Source organism: Cricetulus griseus, chromosome 5 (genome assembly GCF_003668045.3).
Source record: "Cricetulus griseus strain 17A/GY chromosome 5, alternate assembly CriGri-PICRH-1.0, whole genome shotgun sequence".
In the NCBI taxonomy this organism is placed as follows: Eukaryota; Metazoa; Chordata; class Mammalia; order Rodentia; family Cricetidae; genus Cricetulus; species Cricetulus griseus.
In genome coordinates, this window is record NC_048598.1 from 169,238,373 (window position 1) to 169,258,720 (window position 20,348).

A 20,348-nucleotide genomic window follows, 5' to 3' on the forward strand; every position below is an offset into this window, starting at 1 on the left:
ACGTGATCTTGAAAAATTCTATACCAGACACCTGTAACTACCAGATCCATGACAAAGGAGCTTTGGAGTCAATTCAGAAATGTTCTCAGTGACCAGTTACTTCATTTTAGCCATGAAGTCATAGATTATGAAAATGAGAAAGCGTTTAGTTTTACGCAGAATGGTGCAGTTGCTTGCTCTTGGATGTTTTAACTAACTCAAATTGTTCCATTTGGGCATCAGTAAGGATTAAAGTTATAGTGAATTGACAGCTCCTCTTGATGCTTAAATACATATTTTCATAATGGAAAAATAACCCCACAAAAATTAACAAGCCCCCATCTCCCACTGGCCATCATTGATGGATGTTAAGGTTGGAGGAATAGAATGTATTGCTTTTGCAGAGGACCTGAGTTAGGTGTCCCTCCACAACACATACACTGTAACTCCAGCTCCATGTTGGTCCAATGTCTGTGACGTCTGCAGGCACCTGTACTTATGTGCACACACCTATAGGCGGACACACACACTAAAAGTAATGAAAACTTAAAAGAAACATTGCCTATTGAAACTGATAAACCAAAGCAAGAGAAATATTCTTATTTCTAGGCACCTGAGCCTAACAAATAATAGAGGAGATAGAAGTTTTATGTGCTAACAAATAAAGATGAAACAGTAGAACTAGAGTGATTTTGTAATTACTTAGATTTTAATGGATTTTGATACTTAATATCACAAAGAGAAAAATCATACTTGCTTTATGGTTATACTACTATCTAATGATCTTGCTTAAGTACTTTAAAGACATTTATTTGTGTGTGTGCATGCACACATACAGAGGTCAAAAGAGAACATCAGGTGTCCTCTTTTTTGATTTCTGCCTGTTATATGGCTGCTGGAATCTGTCCTCGTGATTGTGTAGCAGGTGCTCTTAACTGGGGAGCCATCTTCCAGACCTTTGCTGAAAATACAGAATCTGGATCTGGTAAAATCGCTTACATCCAAACATTTTATAGGAAATAAAGAAGGCAGAATAACTTGCGAAAGTGCGCTATGAAGATGTCCTCACACTGCAGTTGTGGGATGCCTTGTAGACAGGTGATCCAGCCTGTGTCCCACAGGTTCCCAGAGAAAAGCTGAGGACATCTGTAGACTAAAAAGGACACAAAAACCTGTAACTTGTCACATGTGCACATTTATGTACACATGTACACACACACACACACACACACACACACACACAGAGAGAGAGAGAGAGAGAGAGAGAGAGAGAGAGAGATTGATTGATTCACTCATTTCAGTAATAAATCCATGGATAAATATAAGGAAGTTATTACCATAAAAGAGAATAATGGTAGCAGGTGTGGTGGCACACACCGTTAATCCCAGCACTCAAGAGGCAAAGGCAGGTAGATGTCTGTGAGTTCGTGGTCAGTCTGGTCTACAAAGTCAGTTCCAGGACAGCCAGGGTTGCTACACAGAGAAACCCTGTCTCAAAAAATAAGCAAGCAAACAAGCAAGAATAATGGTTTCTCTCAGGTGGAGCAAGAGATGAATGTGTCAGAGTGTGTGATAGCTGACATCCTGTTATTTTATTTTATTTTTTTCTTTTCTGTATAGTGGTTCTAAGTATAGTTATTTTATATATATATATATATATATATATATATATATGTTTTTATATATAGTTATACAATCTGAATGAGGCTTAAAAGAGTTTATGATTAGTGAAAGTAAGATATAAGGAAAGGAAATTGATTATAGGAGAGAAATGTGCATGAGAATTGATGGCTTTCAGATTAGCTAAGACTTGTTGAATGAGGATTTTATTAATGCTATTCTTGGAAATTTTAACTAGCCTGTAAGTGGAGAGGCACTAAAGTTTATTAAAAAGGGGTATGGAGTGTTGAAAACTGTTTTTAAGAAGATAAATCTCTGAAGGTGGATTTCATTGAGAGACCATTGTGTGAGATTGGAACTGATAAGGATTGGGTTGAGGCAGTCCTTGAAGGAATGGAGTTAAGATTGTTTTGTAGCAGCTTGTCATGTAGTAGGCAGTGAATAAGATTGTTAAGAGTAAAGCATTAGAAATGAACTTGAAATTGTTGTTTGAGCGCATTCCCTTTATTGGGTAAGACTGAGTAAATTTGGATGGACAGCTTTAGGTGATGTAGAGTAAGGCCTGATATTTCTCCTCATGATGTATTTAGAATCTCTGAATGGTTGTGAAAGATTCAAGATTCCACGTTGTTCATCGAAATGAATAGTTCTGCCAGGCTCTGTGGTGCAATCCTAGGAGATGGGAATTCCTGGAACCTAGCACTTGAAAGGTAGAGAGAGGGAGGGCTGGAAAAGTTGCATCCAGCCTGTTTTACATAGTGAGTTCCAGACCATGTGGGCACTGCCACTATCTCCAAAAATAATAAATAAGTTAAAATAAGTTAAAACAAACAAACAATAGCAAAAATACTTTTGTTAATTTAGGAACTGGTCATACTGGTTGTTTTAGTTGAGCGCATAGTTCCGCGTTTTGAGATATGAGGGTGATTTTACAGTATTGCTCCTTTTCATGTTTTGAATCTTAAATTGTGCTTATGTTAAATACTTAGAAAATAACACTTAATTAAAAGATGGAGATTTTAGCTGGCTGTTGTGATGCATCCACTAATCCCAGCACTCAGAAAGCAGAGATACATAGATTTCTTTGAATTTAAAGCCAATCAGGCCAGCCAGAGCTACGTAGTGAGATCCTGTCTCCAGCAAATAAAATAAATAAATAGTTAGATAAACAAACAAACACACATATAAAATAGCTCCACCAAGAGCACCTCGGAGCAGAGCGCAGTGCCGAGCCGCCTGTGGCTGCTGGAGACCACCCGGGCCCTCTGCCCTTGCTCCCGCTGGGGCCAGGCTTTTCCAAGACTTTAAGAAATCTTGGAAGGATTCCGCCGCCGCAGACTAACCTGGAACTAGGTGAGTGAGCTCCTGCCCGCTCCCGACCCCAGGCCAGAACACCCCACCACCCCCACCTGTGCCTGCCAGCTTGGGCCAGACAAGCCCAGGCAGGGAGGAGCTCCCTGTGCCCCAAATCTGGTAGCACCCCACTCTTCCATTCCGCCGAACGACCGAGAAACTAGGAACTAGCGAGGAGACCACCAGGAGCGTCGAGATCATCTAGAGTTGTGGACATCGAATTCCTAGCCCCCACACACCACTGGGCCACAAGAGGAGATAGAGAGAACCCACCCGCACCCACTAAAAGAAGATATGGGGAGAAGACAGAATAAGATTTCACTCAACAACACAAAGACCAACATGACACCACCAGAATCTAGGGACTCCACTCCGGCAAGAGCTGAAAAGCCCAACACAGAGCATGAAGATGAGATGGACCTCAAAAATTATCTCAGCAAGTTGATAGAGACCTTTAAAGAGGAAACAAGAAAATCCCTTAAAGAAATAGAAGAGAAAGCAAACAAAAAATTAAATGAATTGGAGGAAAAGACAAACCAAAAAATTCAAGAAATAAATAAATCTCTTAAAGAATCTAAAGAAAGCCAAGAAAAAACATCCAAGCAAGTGAAGGAAGCTCTTGAAATAGTTCAAAGCATGAAAGCTGAAATACACACAATAAAGAAAACACAGAATGAGACCATGTTGGAAATGGAAAGGTTGGATAAACGATCAGGAACTAAAGATGTAAGTATATCCAACAGGATTCAAGAGATGGAAGAGAGAATCTCAGCCACTGAAGACTCGCTAGAGGATATACATTCATCCACCAAAGAGAACCTCAAGTCCAACAAAACCCTAACACAAAATATCCAGGAAATATGGGACACCGTAAAAAGGCCAAATCTAAGAATAATAGGTGTAGAAGAAGGTGAAGAAACACTGCTCAAAGGTACAGAAAACATATTCAACAAAATCATAGAAGAAAACTTCCCCAACCTACAGAAGGATATGCCTATGAAAGTACAAGAAGCTTACAGGACACCAAACAGACTGGACCACAAAAAGAAGTCCCCCGACACATAATAATCAAAACACCAAATCTACAGAATAAAGAGAAAATATTAAGAGCAGCAAAGGAAAAAGGCCAAGTAACATATAAAGGCAAACCAATCAGAATCACACCCGACTTCTCAATGGAAACTCTGAAAGCCAGAAGGTCTTGGATAGATACCCTACAAGCACTAAGGGAGCATGGATGTCAACCCAGACTACTGTACCCAGCAAAACTTTCAATCACTATAGATGGAGAAAACAAGATATTCCACGACAAAAACAGATTTAAACAATACATCAACAAATCCAGCACTACAGAAGGCTCTGGAAGGAAAACTCCAACCCAACAAACATAACTACACTCACAAAAACACTGGCAGTAGTTAATCGAATTTCACCAAACACAAAAAGAAACAGGAGGGCAAAATCCACACGCAATGATACCACCAACAATAAATCCAAAAATAAGAAGAACCAATGAACAATGGACGTTAATATCCCTGAATGTCAATGGTCTTAACTTACCCATAAAAAGATATAGGCTAACAGAATGGATAAGAAGACAGAATCCATCCTTCTGCTGTTTACAAGAAACACACCTCAACTTCAAAGACAGGCGATACCTCAGAGTAAAAGGATGGGAAAAAATTTTCCAATCAAATGGGCTCAAGAAACAAGCTGGGGTAGCAATACTAATATCTAACAAATTAGACTTTAAACTGAAAGCAATCAAAAGAGATAAAGAAGGGCATTTCATACTCATCACAGGAAAAGTCCATCAAGATGAAGTCTCAATCCTGAACATCTATGCCCCTAATACGAAAGCATCCACTTTTGTAAAAGAAACATTACTAAAGCTCAAACCACACATAAAACCACACACACTTATAGTAGGAGACTTCAACACCCCCCTTATACCACTGGACAGAACTACTAGACAGAAACTTAACAAAGAAACAAAGGATCTGAAAGAAGTTATGACACAACTGGGTTTAACAGATATCTATAGAACATTCCATCCAAACACAAAAGAATATACCTTCTTCTCAGCGCCACATGGAACCTTCTCAAAAATTGACCACATAGTTGGCAGCAAAGCAAACCTCCACAGGTACAAAAGTATTGAAATAACCCCCTGTATCTTATCAGACCACCATGCATTAAAGCTAGAATTCAACAGCAATACGAATTGCAGAAAACCTACATTTACGTGGAAAATGAATAACTCCCAATTGCACCATTCCTGGGTTGAGGAAGAAATAAAAAAAGAAATCAAAGACTTTCTAGAATTTAATGAGAATGTAGACACAACATACCCGAACTTATGGGACACCCTGAAAGCAGTGCTAAGAGGGAAGTTCATAGCACTAAGTGCTCACATGAAGAAACTGGAGGAAAGTCACATTAGAGAATTGACAGAACAACTGAAAGCTTTAGAGCAAGAGGAAGCAAACACACCGAGGAGGAGTAGACGCCAGGAAATAATCAACCTGAGAGCCGAAATCAACAAAGTAGAAACTAGGAAAACAGTACAAAGAATCAATGAAACAAAGAGTTGGTTCTTTGAGAAGATCAACAAGATAGACAAGCCTCTAGCCAAACTAACCAAAAGGCAGAGAGAGAGCATGCTAATTAACAAAATCAGAAATGAAAAGGGAGACATAACAACGGACACTGAGGAAATCCAGAGAATCTTTAGTCATACTTTGAAAACCTGTATTCCACAAAATTGGAAAACCTAAAGGAAATGGACAACTTTCTGGATAAATATCACTTACCAAAATTAAATCAAGATCAGATAAACAGTTTAAATCGACCTATAACCCCTAATGAGATAGAAGCAGTAATCAAAAGCCTCCCAACCAAAAAAAGCCCAGGGCCAGATGGCTTCACTGCAGAATTCTACCAGAAATTCAAACAAGAGCTAATTCCAGTACTCCTCAAACTGTTCCACACAATAGAAGCAGATGGGATATTGCCAAACTCTTTCTACGAGGCTACAATCACTTTGATACCCAAGCCTCACAAAGATATGACTAAGAAAGAGAACTACAGACCGATATCCCTCATGAACATCGATGCTAAAATACTCAACAAAATATTGGCCAACCGAATACAAGAACATATCAGAAAAATCATCCACCATGATCAAGTAGGCTTTATCCCAGGGATGCAAGGATGGTTCAACATACGAAAATCCATCAATGTAATCCACTATATAAACAAACTGAAAAAGAAAAACCACATGATCATCTCACTAGATGCTGAAAAAGCCTTTGACAAAATCCAACATCCCTTCATGATAAAGATCTTGGAGAGAACAGGAATAACAGGAACATATCTAAACATGATCAAGGCAATATATACCAAACCAATAGCCAACATCAAAGTAAATGGAGAGAAACTCAAAGCGTTTCCTCTAAAATCAGGAACAAGACAAGGCTGTCCACTCTCTCCATATCTCTTCAATATTGTACTTGAAGTTCTGGCTATAGCAATAAGACAAGAAAAGGGGATCAAAGGGATACAAATTGGAAAGGATGAAGTAAAACTTTCACTATTTGCAGACGACATGATAGTCTACATTAGTGACCCGAAAAACTCTACCAGGGAACTCCTACGGCTGATAAACACCTTCAGCAAGGTAGCAGGATACAAAATTAACTCAAAAAAATCAGTAGCCCTACTATATACAGATGATAAATCCAATGAGAAAGAAATCAGGGAAACATCACCTTTCACAATATCCACAAGCAACATAAAATATCTTGGGGTAACACTAACCAAAAAAGTGAAAGACCTGTACAATAAGAACTTTGAGACTTTAAAGAAAGAAATTAAAGAAGATACCAGAAAATGGAAAGATCTCCCATGCTCGTGGATAGGTAGAATTAACATAGTAAAAATGGCAATCCTGCCAAAAGCAATCTACAGATTCAATGCAATCCCCATCAAAATCCCAACAGTTTTTCACAGACATTGAAAGAACAATACTCAACTTTATAGGGAAAAAAAAAAAACCAGGAGAGCCAAAACAACTCTTTACAATAAAAGATCTTCTGGAGGCATCACCATCCCTGACTTCAAGCTCTACTATAGAGCCATAGTTGGTTCTTCTGCTCTTATGCCCTTGATGCCAGAGTGTTTAAACCTACACCACCAGGGCCAGCTCTACTGTGTTGCCCAGATACAGGGACCATCATGCTGAGTGCTACAGCCAATGAGAGGCAGGGCCAGCCTTGTGACCTCAGGGCCAGCTCTTCCACCTGCCACAGGTGGTGAGTAGTGATGAATGGCTTCTCTCCCTTGCTCACATCACCATATTGTTATGCCCAGTGATCGAAACCCAGAAGTCCACCATCAAGGAGGTGACTCACCAAATGTAAAAACAAAAGTTTCTTTATTGCCATGTTGCAGAATGGATCCTGCCCACTTGGAAGCAAGCAGAATGCTGCTTACAGCTGAGGGAGGTTTTTAAAGGCAGAATTCAAAAGTCTGTGAGTCTTGAGATTACAAAGCTTCTGTGGTTACATAGGATGAAACAATAACTGTGTATTTCAGGCAGGATGCAATTAAGCAAGATGTTGTAGGGGGAAATACGTTTGTTAATTATCCCCTAGGCCAGGGACTTTTTTTTTTTGTTTGAATTACAAACAAGATTGAATTACATGACAATCCCAGTTCCTTTCTCCCTCCCTTCCTCCCCTACCAGCTCCCCAACTAAAACCCTACCTATCATATATCCTTTCTTCTAATCTACACCTGACTCAACCTTTCTGCTCCCTCATGACCTCTGCATCCTTCCTTTTCTTCCCTTCTCATTCTCGTAGCTCCCTCCCCCCCTCTTCCTATGTTCTCAATTTGCTCAGGGGATGGTGACCCTTTCCCCTTCTCCAGGGGACAAAGTTTGTCTCTTTTAGAGTTCTCCTTGTTTGCTAGTTTCTCTGGCAGTGTGGATTGTAGGCTGGTAATTCCTTACTCTATGTCTAAAATCTATATATGAGTGGCTACACAGAGAAACCCTGTCTCGAAAAACCATAAAAAAAGGGGGTGGGCATTGGTGGGCCAGGGACTTTTACAATCATGAATTGATAGCTATCTGATCTTCTTTAGGACAGATAAATGTTGACACAGCTGGGGTATGTTGTCTGGTCTCAGCTTGTACCCAGTTGTTTGTTTAGCCTTATCTGCTGGGCTGCCTTTTGGTAACTTAGAGAGACTTAAACGTTTTCTATATGGGCTTTTGGAGTCTTAAGTTATTAGACTTTTATCTGAATGGACCAGCTCCCCATTTCGGCAGCCATGACAGTAACACGTGCTTGCCATGAACTTGCCTTGGTCACTAAGAGGTCAGATGCCTGTCTCGTGGCAAGGAACCAATCAGAAGTTAGCTAGTGGTGCTATGCTTAATGCTCTGGGAGTGCTTTACGGACAAGTGCACAGCAATGACGTGCAGAGCATAGCAACCACCCTGGGAGGACCTATGGGCCATAACAACCAGTTGACCAATCAACACAGGGCAAGCCCTCCAAGCCTGGAGGCACACCAATCCTGAGTCTACGTACCCCTAGACACTCCCCTTACACTGCCCTACAAGATCTCTATGCAGCTGGTTCGAGCTGTCTTTCCTAGCCATCCACCATGGTGGATGGATGAAAGACCTGAGCTAACATGGGTTTAGCTCATTAAACAACTTTAGTAAAGCCTCATGCAATTTGCATCAAACTTTTGAATCTGCCTGGTGATTGGGGTGACTGCGGTCCTGGGCTGAGACCCCGGAGGCGGGGGGTGTCTTACAATCAATTTCTCCCATTTTACTCCTTTCAATATGGCAGATGAGGGGCAGGGCCAGATCTCTCATGCTCATGTTCTCAGGACAGCTCACGCTCATCACCTTCACTGGGATCAGCTCTACTGTACTGTCCAGGGAGGTACATGGCCCACCCTTCCAAGTGCTTTAGCTGGTGAGGGGCAGGACCAGTTCTCTAGTGTTGCAACCAGTGAGGGGCTAGGCCAACTCTATGAAGCCCTCTCCTCTTGGCCTTTGGTAGTAATAGGAGCCACAGACACCAACACAGACCATGGCTTAGGCAGGGCAGTAGGTGCAGACATGGCCCAGTTGTTAAGCAGGCCACCCACCTCAGTCCACTCCTCACCACCTTCATCTCTTTGGATCTGCCTCTCTCTACAAGGTCATGAGCCATCTGTGCTCACTCTCTCTTCCACAGCCCACTCTATGTTTGCTCACTGCAAGGAGCCTGACTGGTGGGCCTGTGTTTTAGATCTGTGTTTCCTGCTCAGCCCTCATGTAGCTCAGGTTCCTGTTGTCTCCTTCTGGCCTGGGGCAGAGAAGCCCTGACAGGCATTGAATTTTTAATTCTTACTGCTACCTTTTAGGGGTTTCCTCAGTAAAATGCTCTTGCTTTTCAAAGATGGTAGTGATAAGCAGCACACATCACCTCTGTTTTTATCACTGAGGAGGCTGGAGATAACATTGGTCTGCTGGTTCATGTCACTCTCAAGCCAGTGGCTCTGCACCCAGCTTCTGAATCAGAGCATGTACACAATTTTTTAAAAAAATTTTCGAGACAGGGTTTTTCTGTAGCTTTGGAGCCTATCCTGGCACTCGCTGTGTAGACCAGGTTGGTCTCCAACTCACAGAAATCCGCCTGCCTCTGTCTTCCGAGTGCTGGGACTAAAGGCATGCACCACCAACGCCCAGCTGCATGCACACATTTTAATATTTTTGTTTTTTAAACCTCAGTTACATTTGGAAAAGAAAAACAACTAGGAAGTGGCATTAAAGGTAGTAATAGTTTTTTTAAGTTTTGTTTTACTAATTTTCTCTTCTATAATTTATCGATAAAATCCATTAGAAAAATTCAAGCAGATAAGCATAATTTATTCTCTAACGACTAGAGAAGTTGAGAGTTTTAAAGACGATTCCCCTAGACATTGAGAAAAGAAACTAGATTGGGGCAACAGTAGGTGGCCAGGCACAGCAGTTGTCCTTGTCGCTGTGCATCGCCATCACCTGGGGACTCAAGTGACCAGAGCTGATGTGTGGTCATCACTCCTCCAGATTTCTAATTAATTACATAGAAATAATTTTCCATTTGAATTAATGTGAAGTCAAACAGCAAGTGGCCTAGAACAGGGTTGAAAAGAATCTTTGCTCTATTCTAGATAAGTTGGAGTTTTTTTTTTTTTTTTTTTTGTTTTTTTTTTAAAGTTAAATATGGGGTTGTGGATGTTCTTTTAAAGATGTGGTAATTTTAGAATGTCTATTGGTAAGCAAAAAAGATGAACAATTCTTTTCATATCTGAAGAATGGAAAGCTTCATAGGACCACATCACAATGAAACTTCATGGAGCTAATGCACTTACTAATGTGTTACTTGAACAGGTTGCCTGTGATTTGCTTCGGAGAATAATTCGCATCTTATATCTCAGTAAGAGACTCCAGGGACAACTGCAAGGAGGAAGTAGAGAGATAACCAAAGCTGCTCAGAGTCTCAGTGAACTTGGTAAGTCCTTTCATGATTAAAAATTGGTAGAAATTGTTAGTATTTAGGCATTCATACTGGCCTACCTTTGGAGTTCTGACAAGATATGCCCTCAGCTTCTGCTACTAAGAGCACCAACTGTGCCTTTTCACTGTTCCCTTTTAAAAGGCCCTGCCAACCTCCCATCTTCTCTCTCCTTTTTTCTCTCCCTCTCTGTCCGTTCCTGTCTCTGTCTCTCTCTGTCTCTCTGTCTCTCTGTCTCTCTGTCTCTCTGTCTCTCTGTCTCTCTCTCTCTCTCTCTCTCTCTCTCTCTCTCTCTCTCTCTCTCTCTCTCCTTCTCTTTCCTCTCTCCAACTGCTCCTGTCCATGAAGGCTGGTCCTTTTATATGGTCCCCTTTCCCCCTTTTATGATCCTTTTCCCCTAATAAGAAACCTCTTGGTTTGAACTCTGTCACATGGTATCTTTCTTTCTTGCACCATTTATGTATGTATGTATGTATGTATGTATGTATGTATGTATGTATGTATGTATGTATTTATTTATTTATTTATTTTAAATGACAGCAGAAGTGCCTGATGGTTGTGGTGCACACCTTTAGTCCCATCACTCAGGAGGCAGAGTCAGGCAGATCTCTATAGTTCGGGGCCAGCCTGGTCTACAGAGCGAGTGCCAGGACAGGCTCCAAAGCTACACAGAAAAACCCTTCCTCGAAAAACAAAACAAAACACAAAAGGTAGAAGTTTGACAGTTTAGACTCAGTTGATTTGTTGACATTTGTTATCACTATTAACAAATATTACTAAAATTAAAAAAAATGACTTTATAACATTATTATAAGCAATGTTTCTCTTCAGAAAGGGCGAATAAAATTAGATTTCTTGAAAATGTTTACTTTAAAAATGATCATAAAATAAAACTGGCAGTTTTTCTTAAATTGTTGTGTATACTTTAACACAAATATTTGAGTAACTGTGAGCACAGTCATAATACAAAACACTTGTACACTCTTGAAATATGTCTGTCATTACTAGATGATCAGAACTATCCTTGCCCTCTAACCTGACAGCCTTCATAATTTTTCTATCTTTATAGTTTTGTCTATTAATAATGACACATAGATGGAATCATAAAGTCCACACCTTTTTGAGACTGGCTTCTTGTTCCTACCTTTTAATGCCTTTGAGATGTATTCAGACTGTTGGGTATATTAGAGTTCGTTAGAATACCTTCTGTGCTGTTAAGCGATTGTCCTTTGAGTCACTGGTTGAAGGAGAATTTTGAGTTCTTTCTAGCTTTTGGTGATTATGAATAGAGCATCTGTAAACACATGTGTGTAGGTTTTGTTGTGATTTCTATGGAGTTAATATCTAGGAGAAATGTTGTTTATTTAGGTGATAAATCACATGTTGATATGATATCTAGATGTCTTTATTCATCTTTTCTTAGATATTTGAAATAGGCCCTTGCCATTCAAGGTTTAGAGTTGGTGGTTTTGCTAAGAAGCTTCAAGTTCCATAATGTTCTAGGGGAAAGTTTGAATAGCTAGTGAGTACACATAGAAAAGGCCAATACCTGGGTTTTGATAAGACTTTGTGTGTTTCTTATTTTTATTGGGTACCCAGTAATCTTTTAGAAGTGAAAATATTTGATGATATTTATTCTCTTACAGGTTCAGAAGGCCTTTGATTATATATGTCTCAAATACTCTAGGAAGCATGTTTATTCCAGAGTAACACTAGAAAAATGTATTTGACATGTTCTTTCTGAGTTTTTCTGTTTTTGATATTTCTGTTGCAAAGTCTTGCTCTATGGGTTGTGATCCTGATGGGGGTCTCATATCAAATATCTTTTGTATTAGATATTTACATTACAGTTAATAACAGAAAATTATAGTTATGAAGTAGCAGCAAAATAATTTTATGGTTCAGGGTTACGATAGCATGAGAAAGTATTAAGGGGTTGAAGCATTAGGAAGGTTGAGAACCACTGACCTAATGTTTATGTTATATTTTTACTGGTCAAAGAAATATAGTAGTCTTCACAAATCATGCTTCAACATTTCAGTTGTGTAATTCTTAGGTGTAGACATTGATTAGGCTCATCTTTACAACACATTATTTAGTATGCTGGAATATATTATATGAAAAGTTAATTTTTAAGCAGCTAGTAATATTTGAGTGTTGTTTCTTTCCTTTTCAGAGGCATGTATTTTTTTATTTTAAAATTTAGTCTCATGTGTGTTACCCTCTTGATTTTTTTATTTGGAAGGTTGTAAGTATATATTTGTGCACATACACACATATATGCATATACCTGTGTGTGACTAATAATCAAAGAAATAAGTGTCTATCAACCTAAGAGTGGGAGAAGCATGAGAGGAATTGAAGGGAGGGCATATGGGGAATTTGGAGGGAGGAGAGAAAGGGAAAGTGACGCAATTTTATTTCAATTAAAAAATTTAAAAATAGCATATTGTATATATTTGTAGTTCTTTTAAATTTGTTAATTTCTCATTTGTGCTGTCTTTAATTTTTCAACCTTTGATTTTATTCTTTATCCTCCTTTTTAGTCCTTCCCACCTCCCTACTCGCCCAAGTTCATGTTCTCTTTCTCTCTCAAAAAATGAAAATTAAAGTACCCCTCCCCCCAAAAAAACCCAGTAAGACAAGGGAAAAAAAAAGATCAAAATGAAACAAGATGAACATAAAATGAACATGGAGTCTTTTGTGTTTGCAGCTACTCCTGGGCATGAGATCTGCCCTTAGTCTAGTTGATATACCCAGTAGTATACCATTGTAAAACTGACTTTTCTTTTTCCAGTTGGTATCAGTTGCAAGTCTCTTCTTGTCTAAGGGAAGATCTTCATGTTTTCTTCCACTTCTCAGTTCTGAGATTTTGTCTGTTTGAACATGTTTAAGTCTTGTAAGTCTCTGTGAGTTCATGTGTGTATCAGTCCTATCCTTGACATCTTCCATCACCTCTGGTTTTTACAAAAGAAATAGCAACATAAGTATATATTATGTCAGATAATGCTATATGTTATGACAGGTTAAGAAACTAGAGACTTCAGTGGGATTAGTGCTGATTTGGAAATGTCAGGGGACAGAGAGATTTCATGCACTGTGCAGACTTAATAGCAGAATGGAAGCTGTACAAAAAAGTCCTTGTAACATATTTGCCTCTTTGCATACTATGACAAGGTTTCTTTCAGTAAAGCCCAGCTGTGAGGCCATGGTGGCCCTACAGATCATATGGTTAGTGTGCTCTCAACAACCCTCATACTCTGCTTTTTCAATAATTCAGTGGAAGTCACTCTTTCCTGGGAAATACTTGTTTTGCATTTGTTTTTGTTTACTGTGTTTTCCTTTCCCCAAATGTGTTATTTGTTGTTTTTCCCTCTTACTGAAAATAGATTTTTTTCCTCACATGATTATGTAAGGTTTCCCCTTCCTCTGCTCCTCCTAGTTCCCCACCACGTCCCATCATACCTGGACAACCCCCACACCCTTGCTTCTGTCTCTCATTAGAAAATAAACAGGAGACTAAAGAATAACCATGAAATAAAATGAGATAAACATAAACTGACATAATGGGTTAGGACAAAACAGGAGAGGGAAAGGAATCCCATAAAACACGAAACTGGAAGCCATAATATTCCCACAAAGGACCTGTGCTTAGTGAGGGTTCCATTGGTGTGAAGACACACCATAACCTCAGCAGCTCTTACAAAGAAAAGTGTGTAATTGGGCTGCCTTACAGTTTCAGAGGTTTAGACCATTATTGTCATAGTGAAAAGCATGGCAGCATGCAGACAGACATGGTGCTGAGAGTTCAATATCTTGATTCACAGGCAATGGGAAGTGTATTATATCACTGGATGTGGCGTAAGCTTATGTGAGGCCTCAAACCCTGCTTCCACAGTGACATACTTCCTCCAGCAAGACCACACATACTCCAACAAGGCCACACCTCCTACTAGTGCTACTCCCTATGTATGGGTCAAACCTATTCAAACCAGCACAGACCTATAGGGCAAAAAGCGAGAGAAATATATATATATAGTAAAAATACAAAATAAGAATAAAGAGAAAATGAAAAGCTCTGCCATGGCATTATGAGACAAGGAACTTCTACAGATGCCAATGAGTTCATTTTCTGTTAGCTATATACTGCTGGGCATGCAACCTTACCCTTAAAAAAACTCAATTTTCATTTGCAAAGGGTTATCAATTGAGGATTGCTGCTGGGTTAGGGACAGGGGCATGTGTCTACTTCTTTCAGCTCTAGGACTCCCTCTGGTGCTTGTGCAGGCTGTGTGCATGCGGCTTCAATTTCTGTGAGTTCATAAGTGCTTCAATCCTGTTGATTTATGCAGCCTTGTTTTCTTGGTGTCCTCCATTCCTTTTGTCTCTTAGACTCTTTTCTCTTCTGAGTTGGGAGGGGAGGGATTTCATGGAGACATTACATCTAGAGCTGTGTTTCAATGGCTGTGGGTCTCTGTTACCGATCTGTTGAAGGAGGAAGCAGAAGGAAGTGTCTCTGACAAAGGCTGAGGAAGGCACTGATCAGTTTCCTTTGCCAGAGTGGCCAGTGTTGTTTTCTTAGTGTATTCTCAAGTAGGGTTCTAAAAGTTCTAGTATCAGCTAATTTAATGTCTCACTTTTTAAGCATCAAAATTTGTAATTTCTAGGCAGCAATTTTTTTCAGTGTTTGTTCTATAACATTTTTAAAATTTAAACTAGAAACAAGCTTGTTTTACATGTCAATCCCAGTTCCCTCTCCCTCCCCTCCTCCCCTGCCCCTCAAAGACTCCCTATCCCATCCCCTTTCTGCTCCCCAGGGAGGGTGAGACTTTCCATGGGGGATCTTCAAAAAGTCTGTTACATTATTTGGAGCAGGGCCTAGACCCTCCCCCATGTGTCTAGGTTGAGAGAGTATCCATTTATGTACTAGGAATAAATACTGATCTGCCTGGTCCAGCAGGTAGAGCTGGGGAAGTCCAGCAGTCTCTTCTCTGGGCTGAGCAGGATGGTGAATGTTAGACCCTCCCCTGTCCTGGTTACAGGGAGAAAATACACACTGAGTCTGGAGATTTGTTGAGGCAGGATCTCGATTTATTCCAATAGGCATGAGCTTGTATATAGGGCTGAGGTAGGGGATGGGAATCTTAGAATGGGGTAAGGTGACCTGAAGAATAAGGGCCAATAATATTCCACCAAGCTGGCAGGTAGCTAGGCAGGGGGCAGTCTTATATCAGACCTTGTTGAGTCACCCCCACATCACCACCACAAGGAGGTTACAGGCCAGAGAAAGGTCGCCAAACTCAAGTCTGGCTCAGGGGGTTTACACTGGGCCTCACATCCATACCTTTTTAGGCCCAACATTGATCCACAATCAGAGGCCCCATAGATTAATCAGACTTCCAATCTGACATCCTCATTCAGGGGGTCTGGAAAAGTCCTATGTTGGTTTCTCAGCTATCAGTCTGGGGTCCATGAGCCGCCCCCCCCCCACCTTGTTCAAGTCAGCTGTTTCTGTGGGCTTCTCCAGCCTGGTGTTGACCCCTTGCCATCACTCCTCCCTCTCTGCAACTGGATTCCAGTTCAGTTCAGTGTTTAGCTGTGAGTGTCTGCTGGATGAAGGCTATAGGATGGCATATAAATTAGTCATCAATATCATTATCAGGGGAGGGCACTTAAGGTAGCCTCTCGACTATTGCTTAGATTGTTAGTTGGGGTCAACCTTGTAGATCTCTGGACATTTCCCTAGTGCCAGATTTCTCTTTAAATCTATAATGGCTCCTTCTATTATGGTATCTGTTTTCTTGCTCTCCTCTATTCTTCCCCTGACTCAATCATCCTGCTCTTTCATGTCCCCCTTTCCTCTCTTCTTCACCTCTTCTCTTTCTTCTAGCTCCCTCTCCCCTGTCCCTATGCTCCCAATTTGCTCAGGAGATCTTGTCCCTTTCCCCTTCTTCAGGGAACCATGTATGTCTCTCTTGAGGTCCTCCTTGTTTCCTAGCCTCTCTGTCAGTGTGGATTATAGGCTGGTAATCTTTTGCTCTATGTCTAAAATCCATATATGAGTGAATACATAACATGTTTGTCTTTTTGTGACTGGGTTACCTTGCTCAGAGTGGTTTCTTCTAATTCCATCCCTTTGCCTGAAAATTTCAATTTTCCATTTTTCCCCCCACTGAGTAGTACTCCATTGTGTAAATGTACCACATTTTCTCCATCCATTCTTTGGTTGAGGGACATCTAGGTTGCTTCCAGTTTCTGGCTATTACAAGTAATGCTGCTATGAACATGGTTGAACAAATGCCTTTGTTGTATGAATGTGCATCTTTTTGGTATATGCCCAAGAGTGGAATTGCAGGATCTTGAGGTAGACTGATTCCCATTTTCCTGAGGAACCGCAATACTGATTTCCAAAGTGGCTGTACAAGTTTGCACTCCCACCAGCAGTGGAGGAGTGTTCCCCTTTCTCCACATCCTCTCCAGCATAAACTGTCATTGGTGTTTTTGATTTTAGCCATTCTGACAGGAGTAAGATGGTATCTCAGAGTTGTTTTGATTTGCATTTCCCTGATGGCTGAGATATTGAGCACTTTCTTATGTGTCTTTCAGCTATTTCAGATTCCTATATTGAGAATTGTCTATTTAGTTCTGTACCCCACTTTTTACTTAGATTATTTGGTGTTAGGTGACTAGCTTGAGTTCTTTGTATATTTTGGAAATCAGCCCTCTGTCAGATGTGGGGTTGGTGAATATCTTTTCCCATTCTGTGGGCTGCCATTTTGTCTTGTTGACTGTGTCCTTTGCCTTACAGAAGCTTCTCAGTTTCAGGAGGTCCCATTTATTAATTGTCGATCTCAGTATCTGTGCTATTGGTGTTATGTTCAGGAGGCAGTCTCCTGTACCAATTCATTCAAGCATACCACCTACTTTCTCTTCTAAGAGGTTCAGTGTGGCTGGATTTATATTGAGATCTCTGATCCATTTGGACTTAAGTTTTGTGCATGGTGATAGATATGGATCTATCTGCATTCTTCTATAGGCCAGCATCCAGTTATGTAAGCACCATTTGTTGAAGATGCTTTCTTTTTTCCCATTGTATAATTTTAGCTTCTTTGTCAAAAATCAGGTGTTTGAAGGTGTGTGGGTCCATATCAGGGTTTTCAATTCGATTCCATTGGTCTACCTGTCTATTTTTGTGCCAATAACAGGTTGTTTTCAGGACTATATATAGCTCTATAATAGAGCTTGAAGTCAGGGATGGTGATGCCTCCAGAAGGTCCTTTATTGTAGAGCATTGTTTTGCCTATCCTGGCTCTTTTGTTTTTCCATATAAATTTGAGTATTGTTCTTTTAAGGTCTGTGAAGAATTGTGCTGGGATTTTGATGGGGGATTGCATTGAATCTGTAGATTGCTTTTAGCAAGATTACCATTTTTTACTATGTTGATCCTACCATCTACCTACCTACCTACCTACCTATTTACCTATCTTCTTTCTTTCTATCTATCTATCTATCTATCTATCTATCTATCTATCTATCTATCTATCTATCTATGTTTTTTGAGACAGTGTTTCTTTGTGCCGGAACTAGATCAATAGACCAGGCTGGCCTTGAACTCATAGAGATTTGCACAACTTTGTCTCCCAAGTGGAATTAAAGATGTGCACCACTTGTGGCAATTGTAAAGAGTGATGTTTCTATGATTTCTTTCTCAGCCCATTTATCATCTGTATATAGTAGGGCTACTGATTTTTTTTTTTGAGTTAATTTTGTGTCCTGTCACTTTGCAGAAAGTATTTATCAGCTGTAGGAGTTCCCTGGTAGAGTTTTATGGGTAAACTACCGTATCATCTGCAAATAATGAAAGTTTGACTTCTTCTTTTACCATTTATATCTCCTTGATCTCCTTTTGTTGTCTTATTGCTCTAGCTAGAACTTCAAGGACAACATTGAAGAGGTATGGAGAGAGTGGACACCCTTGTCTTGTTCCTGATTTTAGGGGAATCATGTTGAGTTTCTTTCCCTTTAGTTTGATGTTGGTTGTTAGTTTGCTGTATATTGCTTTTATTATGTTGAGGTATGTTACTGTTATCCCTGATCTCTGCAAGACCTTTATCATGAAGGGGTGTTGGATTTTGTCAAAGGCTTTTTCGGCATCTAGTGAGATGATCATGTGGTTTTTCTTTCTCGGTATGTTTATATGGTGGATTACATTGATGGACTTTTGTATGTTGAACTATCCCTGCATCCCTGGGATGAAGCTTACTTGATCATGGTCGATGATTTTTCTGATGTATTCTTGAATTAGATTTGCCAGTATTGTTTTTTTTAATTTATTTTGGAAGCACTCTTATTTACATATCTCCCCCCCCTTCCCTCGTCCTCTCATCCTCCCATGCTCCCTACTGACCTCCCAACCCACTTCATACCCCCCACTCCCCAGGGATAGTGAGGCATGGGGGACCATCAATGTCCATCACATCATTTGGGGGAGGGCCCAGGCCCTCCTTGCTGTATCTGGGCTGCAATAGTATCCCTCCATAGGGAATGGGCTCCCAAAGTCCATTTGTGCTCTAGGAATAAACATTGGCTCCACTGAGAGGTCCCATAGACTGTCTTGGCCTCCTAGCTGGCATCCACATTCAGAGGGCTTGGTTCAGTCCAATGCTGGTTCCCAGCTTTATGACTAGGGTCTCTGTGCTCTCACTTGGTCAGGTCACCTGTTTCTGCAGGTTTCTCCAGCCCTGTCTTGGCTCCTTTGCTCATCCCTCCTCCCTTTCTGCAACTGGATTCCAGGAGTATGGCTCAGTATTTAGCTGTGGGTGCCTGTTTCTGCTTTGATCAGCTACTGGATGAAGGCTGGAATGGCATCTAAGCTAGTCATCAATGTCATGGTAGGGGAAGGGCATCAATGGCATTGTCTCCACCACTGCTTAGATTCTTAGTTAGGGTCATCCCTGTGGATCCCCTAACGTTTCCCCTGTGTCAGACCTCTCTCCAAACCTGTATTATCTTCCTCTATCAAGGCATCTTCTTTCTTGCTCTCTTCTATTCCTCCCCTGGCTCAGTCCTCTTATTCTCCTCCCCAGTCCCCTTCTCCCCGATTTGCCTGTATTTTATTGAGTATTTTTGCACCAGTGTTCATGAGGGATATTTATCTGTAGTGATCTTTCTTAGTTGTGTCATTGTGTGGCTTGCGTACCAAGGTTATTGATGCCTCGTAAGAAGAGTTTGGCAATGACCCTTTTGCTTCTACTGTGTGGAATACTTTGAGGAGAATTGGTATTAGCTGTTCATTGAATTTCTGGTAGAATTTTGTACTGAAGCCATCTGGCCCTGTGCTTCTTTTGGTTGGGAGACTTTTGTTGGCTGCTTCTATTTCATTAGGGGTTATAGGTCTATTTAAATTGCTTTTCTGTTCTTAGTTTAATTTTGGTAAGTGGATATCTATACAGAAAATTGTCCAGTTTTTTAGATTTTTGAATTTTGAGGAATATAGGTTTTCAAAGTATGACCTTATGATTCTCTGCATTTCCTCAGTGTCTGTTGCTATATCCCCTTTTTCATTCCTGATTTTGTTAATTTGCATGTTCACTCTCCTATGAAACAAAATTTACCTGTAGTGATCATTAAATATAGATAAAACTTATTCCAAGGTTTAATTTATGCATTTATCCTCAATGACAGTCCATCATATTTAAAAGTAGCAGATATTTTATTATGATTTTTATCTTCTGGAACCAATAGATACGGCAATACAAATAGTGGCGTGTTCTTTAAACCCCTTTTCTACTGTATTGGCTTTTACTCAAGGTATTTTGTAAATATCAAATG

General features: G+C 40.3%; 1 protein-coding gene across 1 annotated transcript in view; it reads left to right on the forward strand.

Moving 5' to 3' along the window:
* Positions 1 to 20,348, forward strand: part of Cog5 (component of oligomeric golgi complex 5) — a 321,229-nt gene that overhangs the window by 43,992 nt on the left and 256,889 nt on the right. The window contains exon 6 of the mRNA XM_027416994.2: positions 10,394 to 10,514. Coding sequence (XP_027272795.2) covers positions 10,394 to 10,514 — 121 coding nt within the window. The remainder of the gene's footprint in view (positions 1 to 10,393; positions 10,515 to 20,348) is intronic.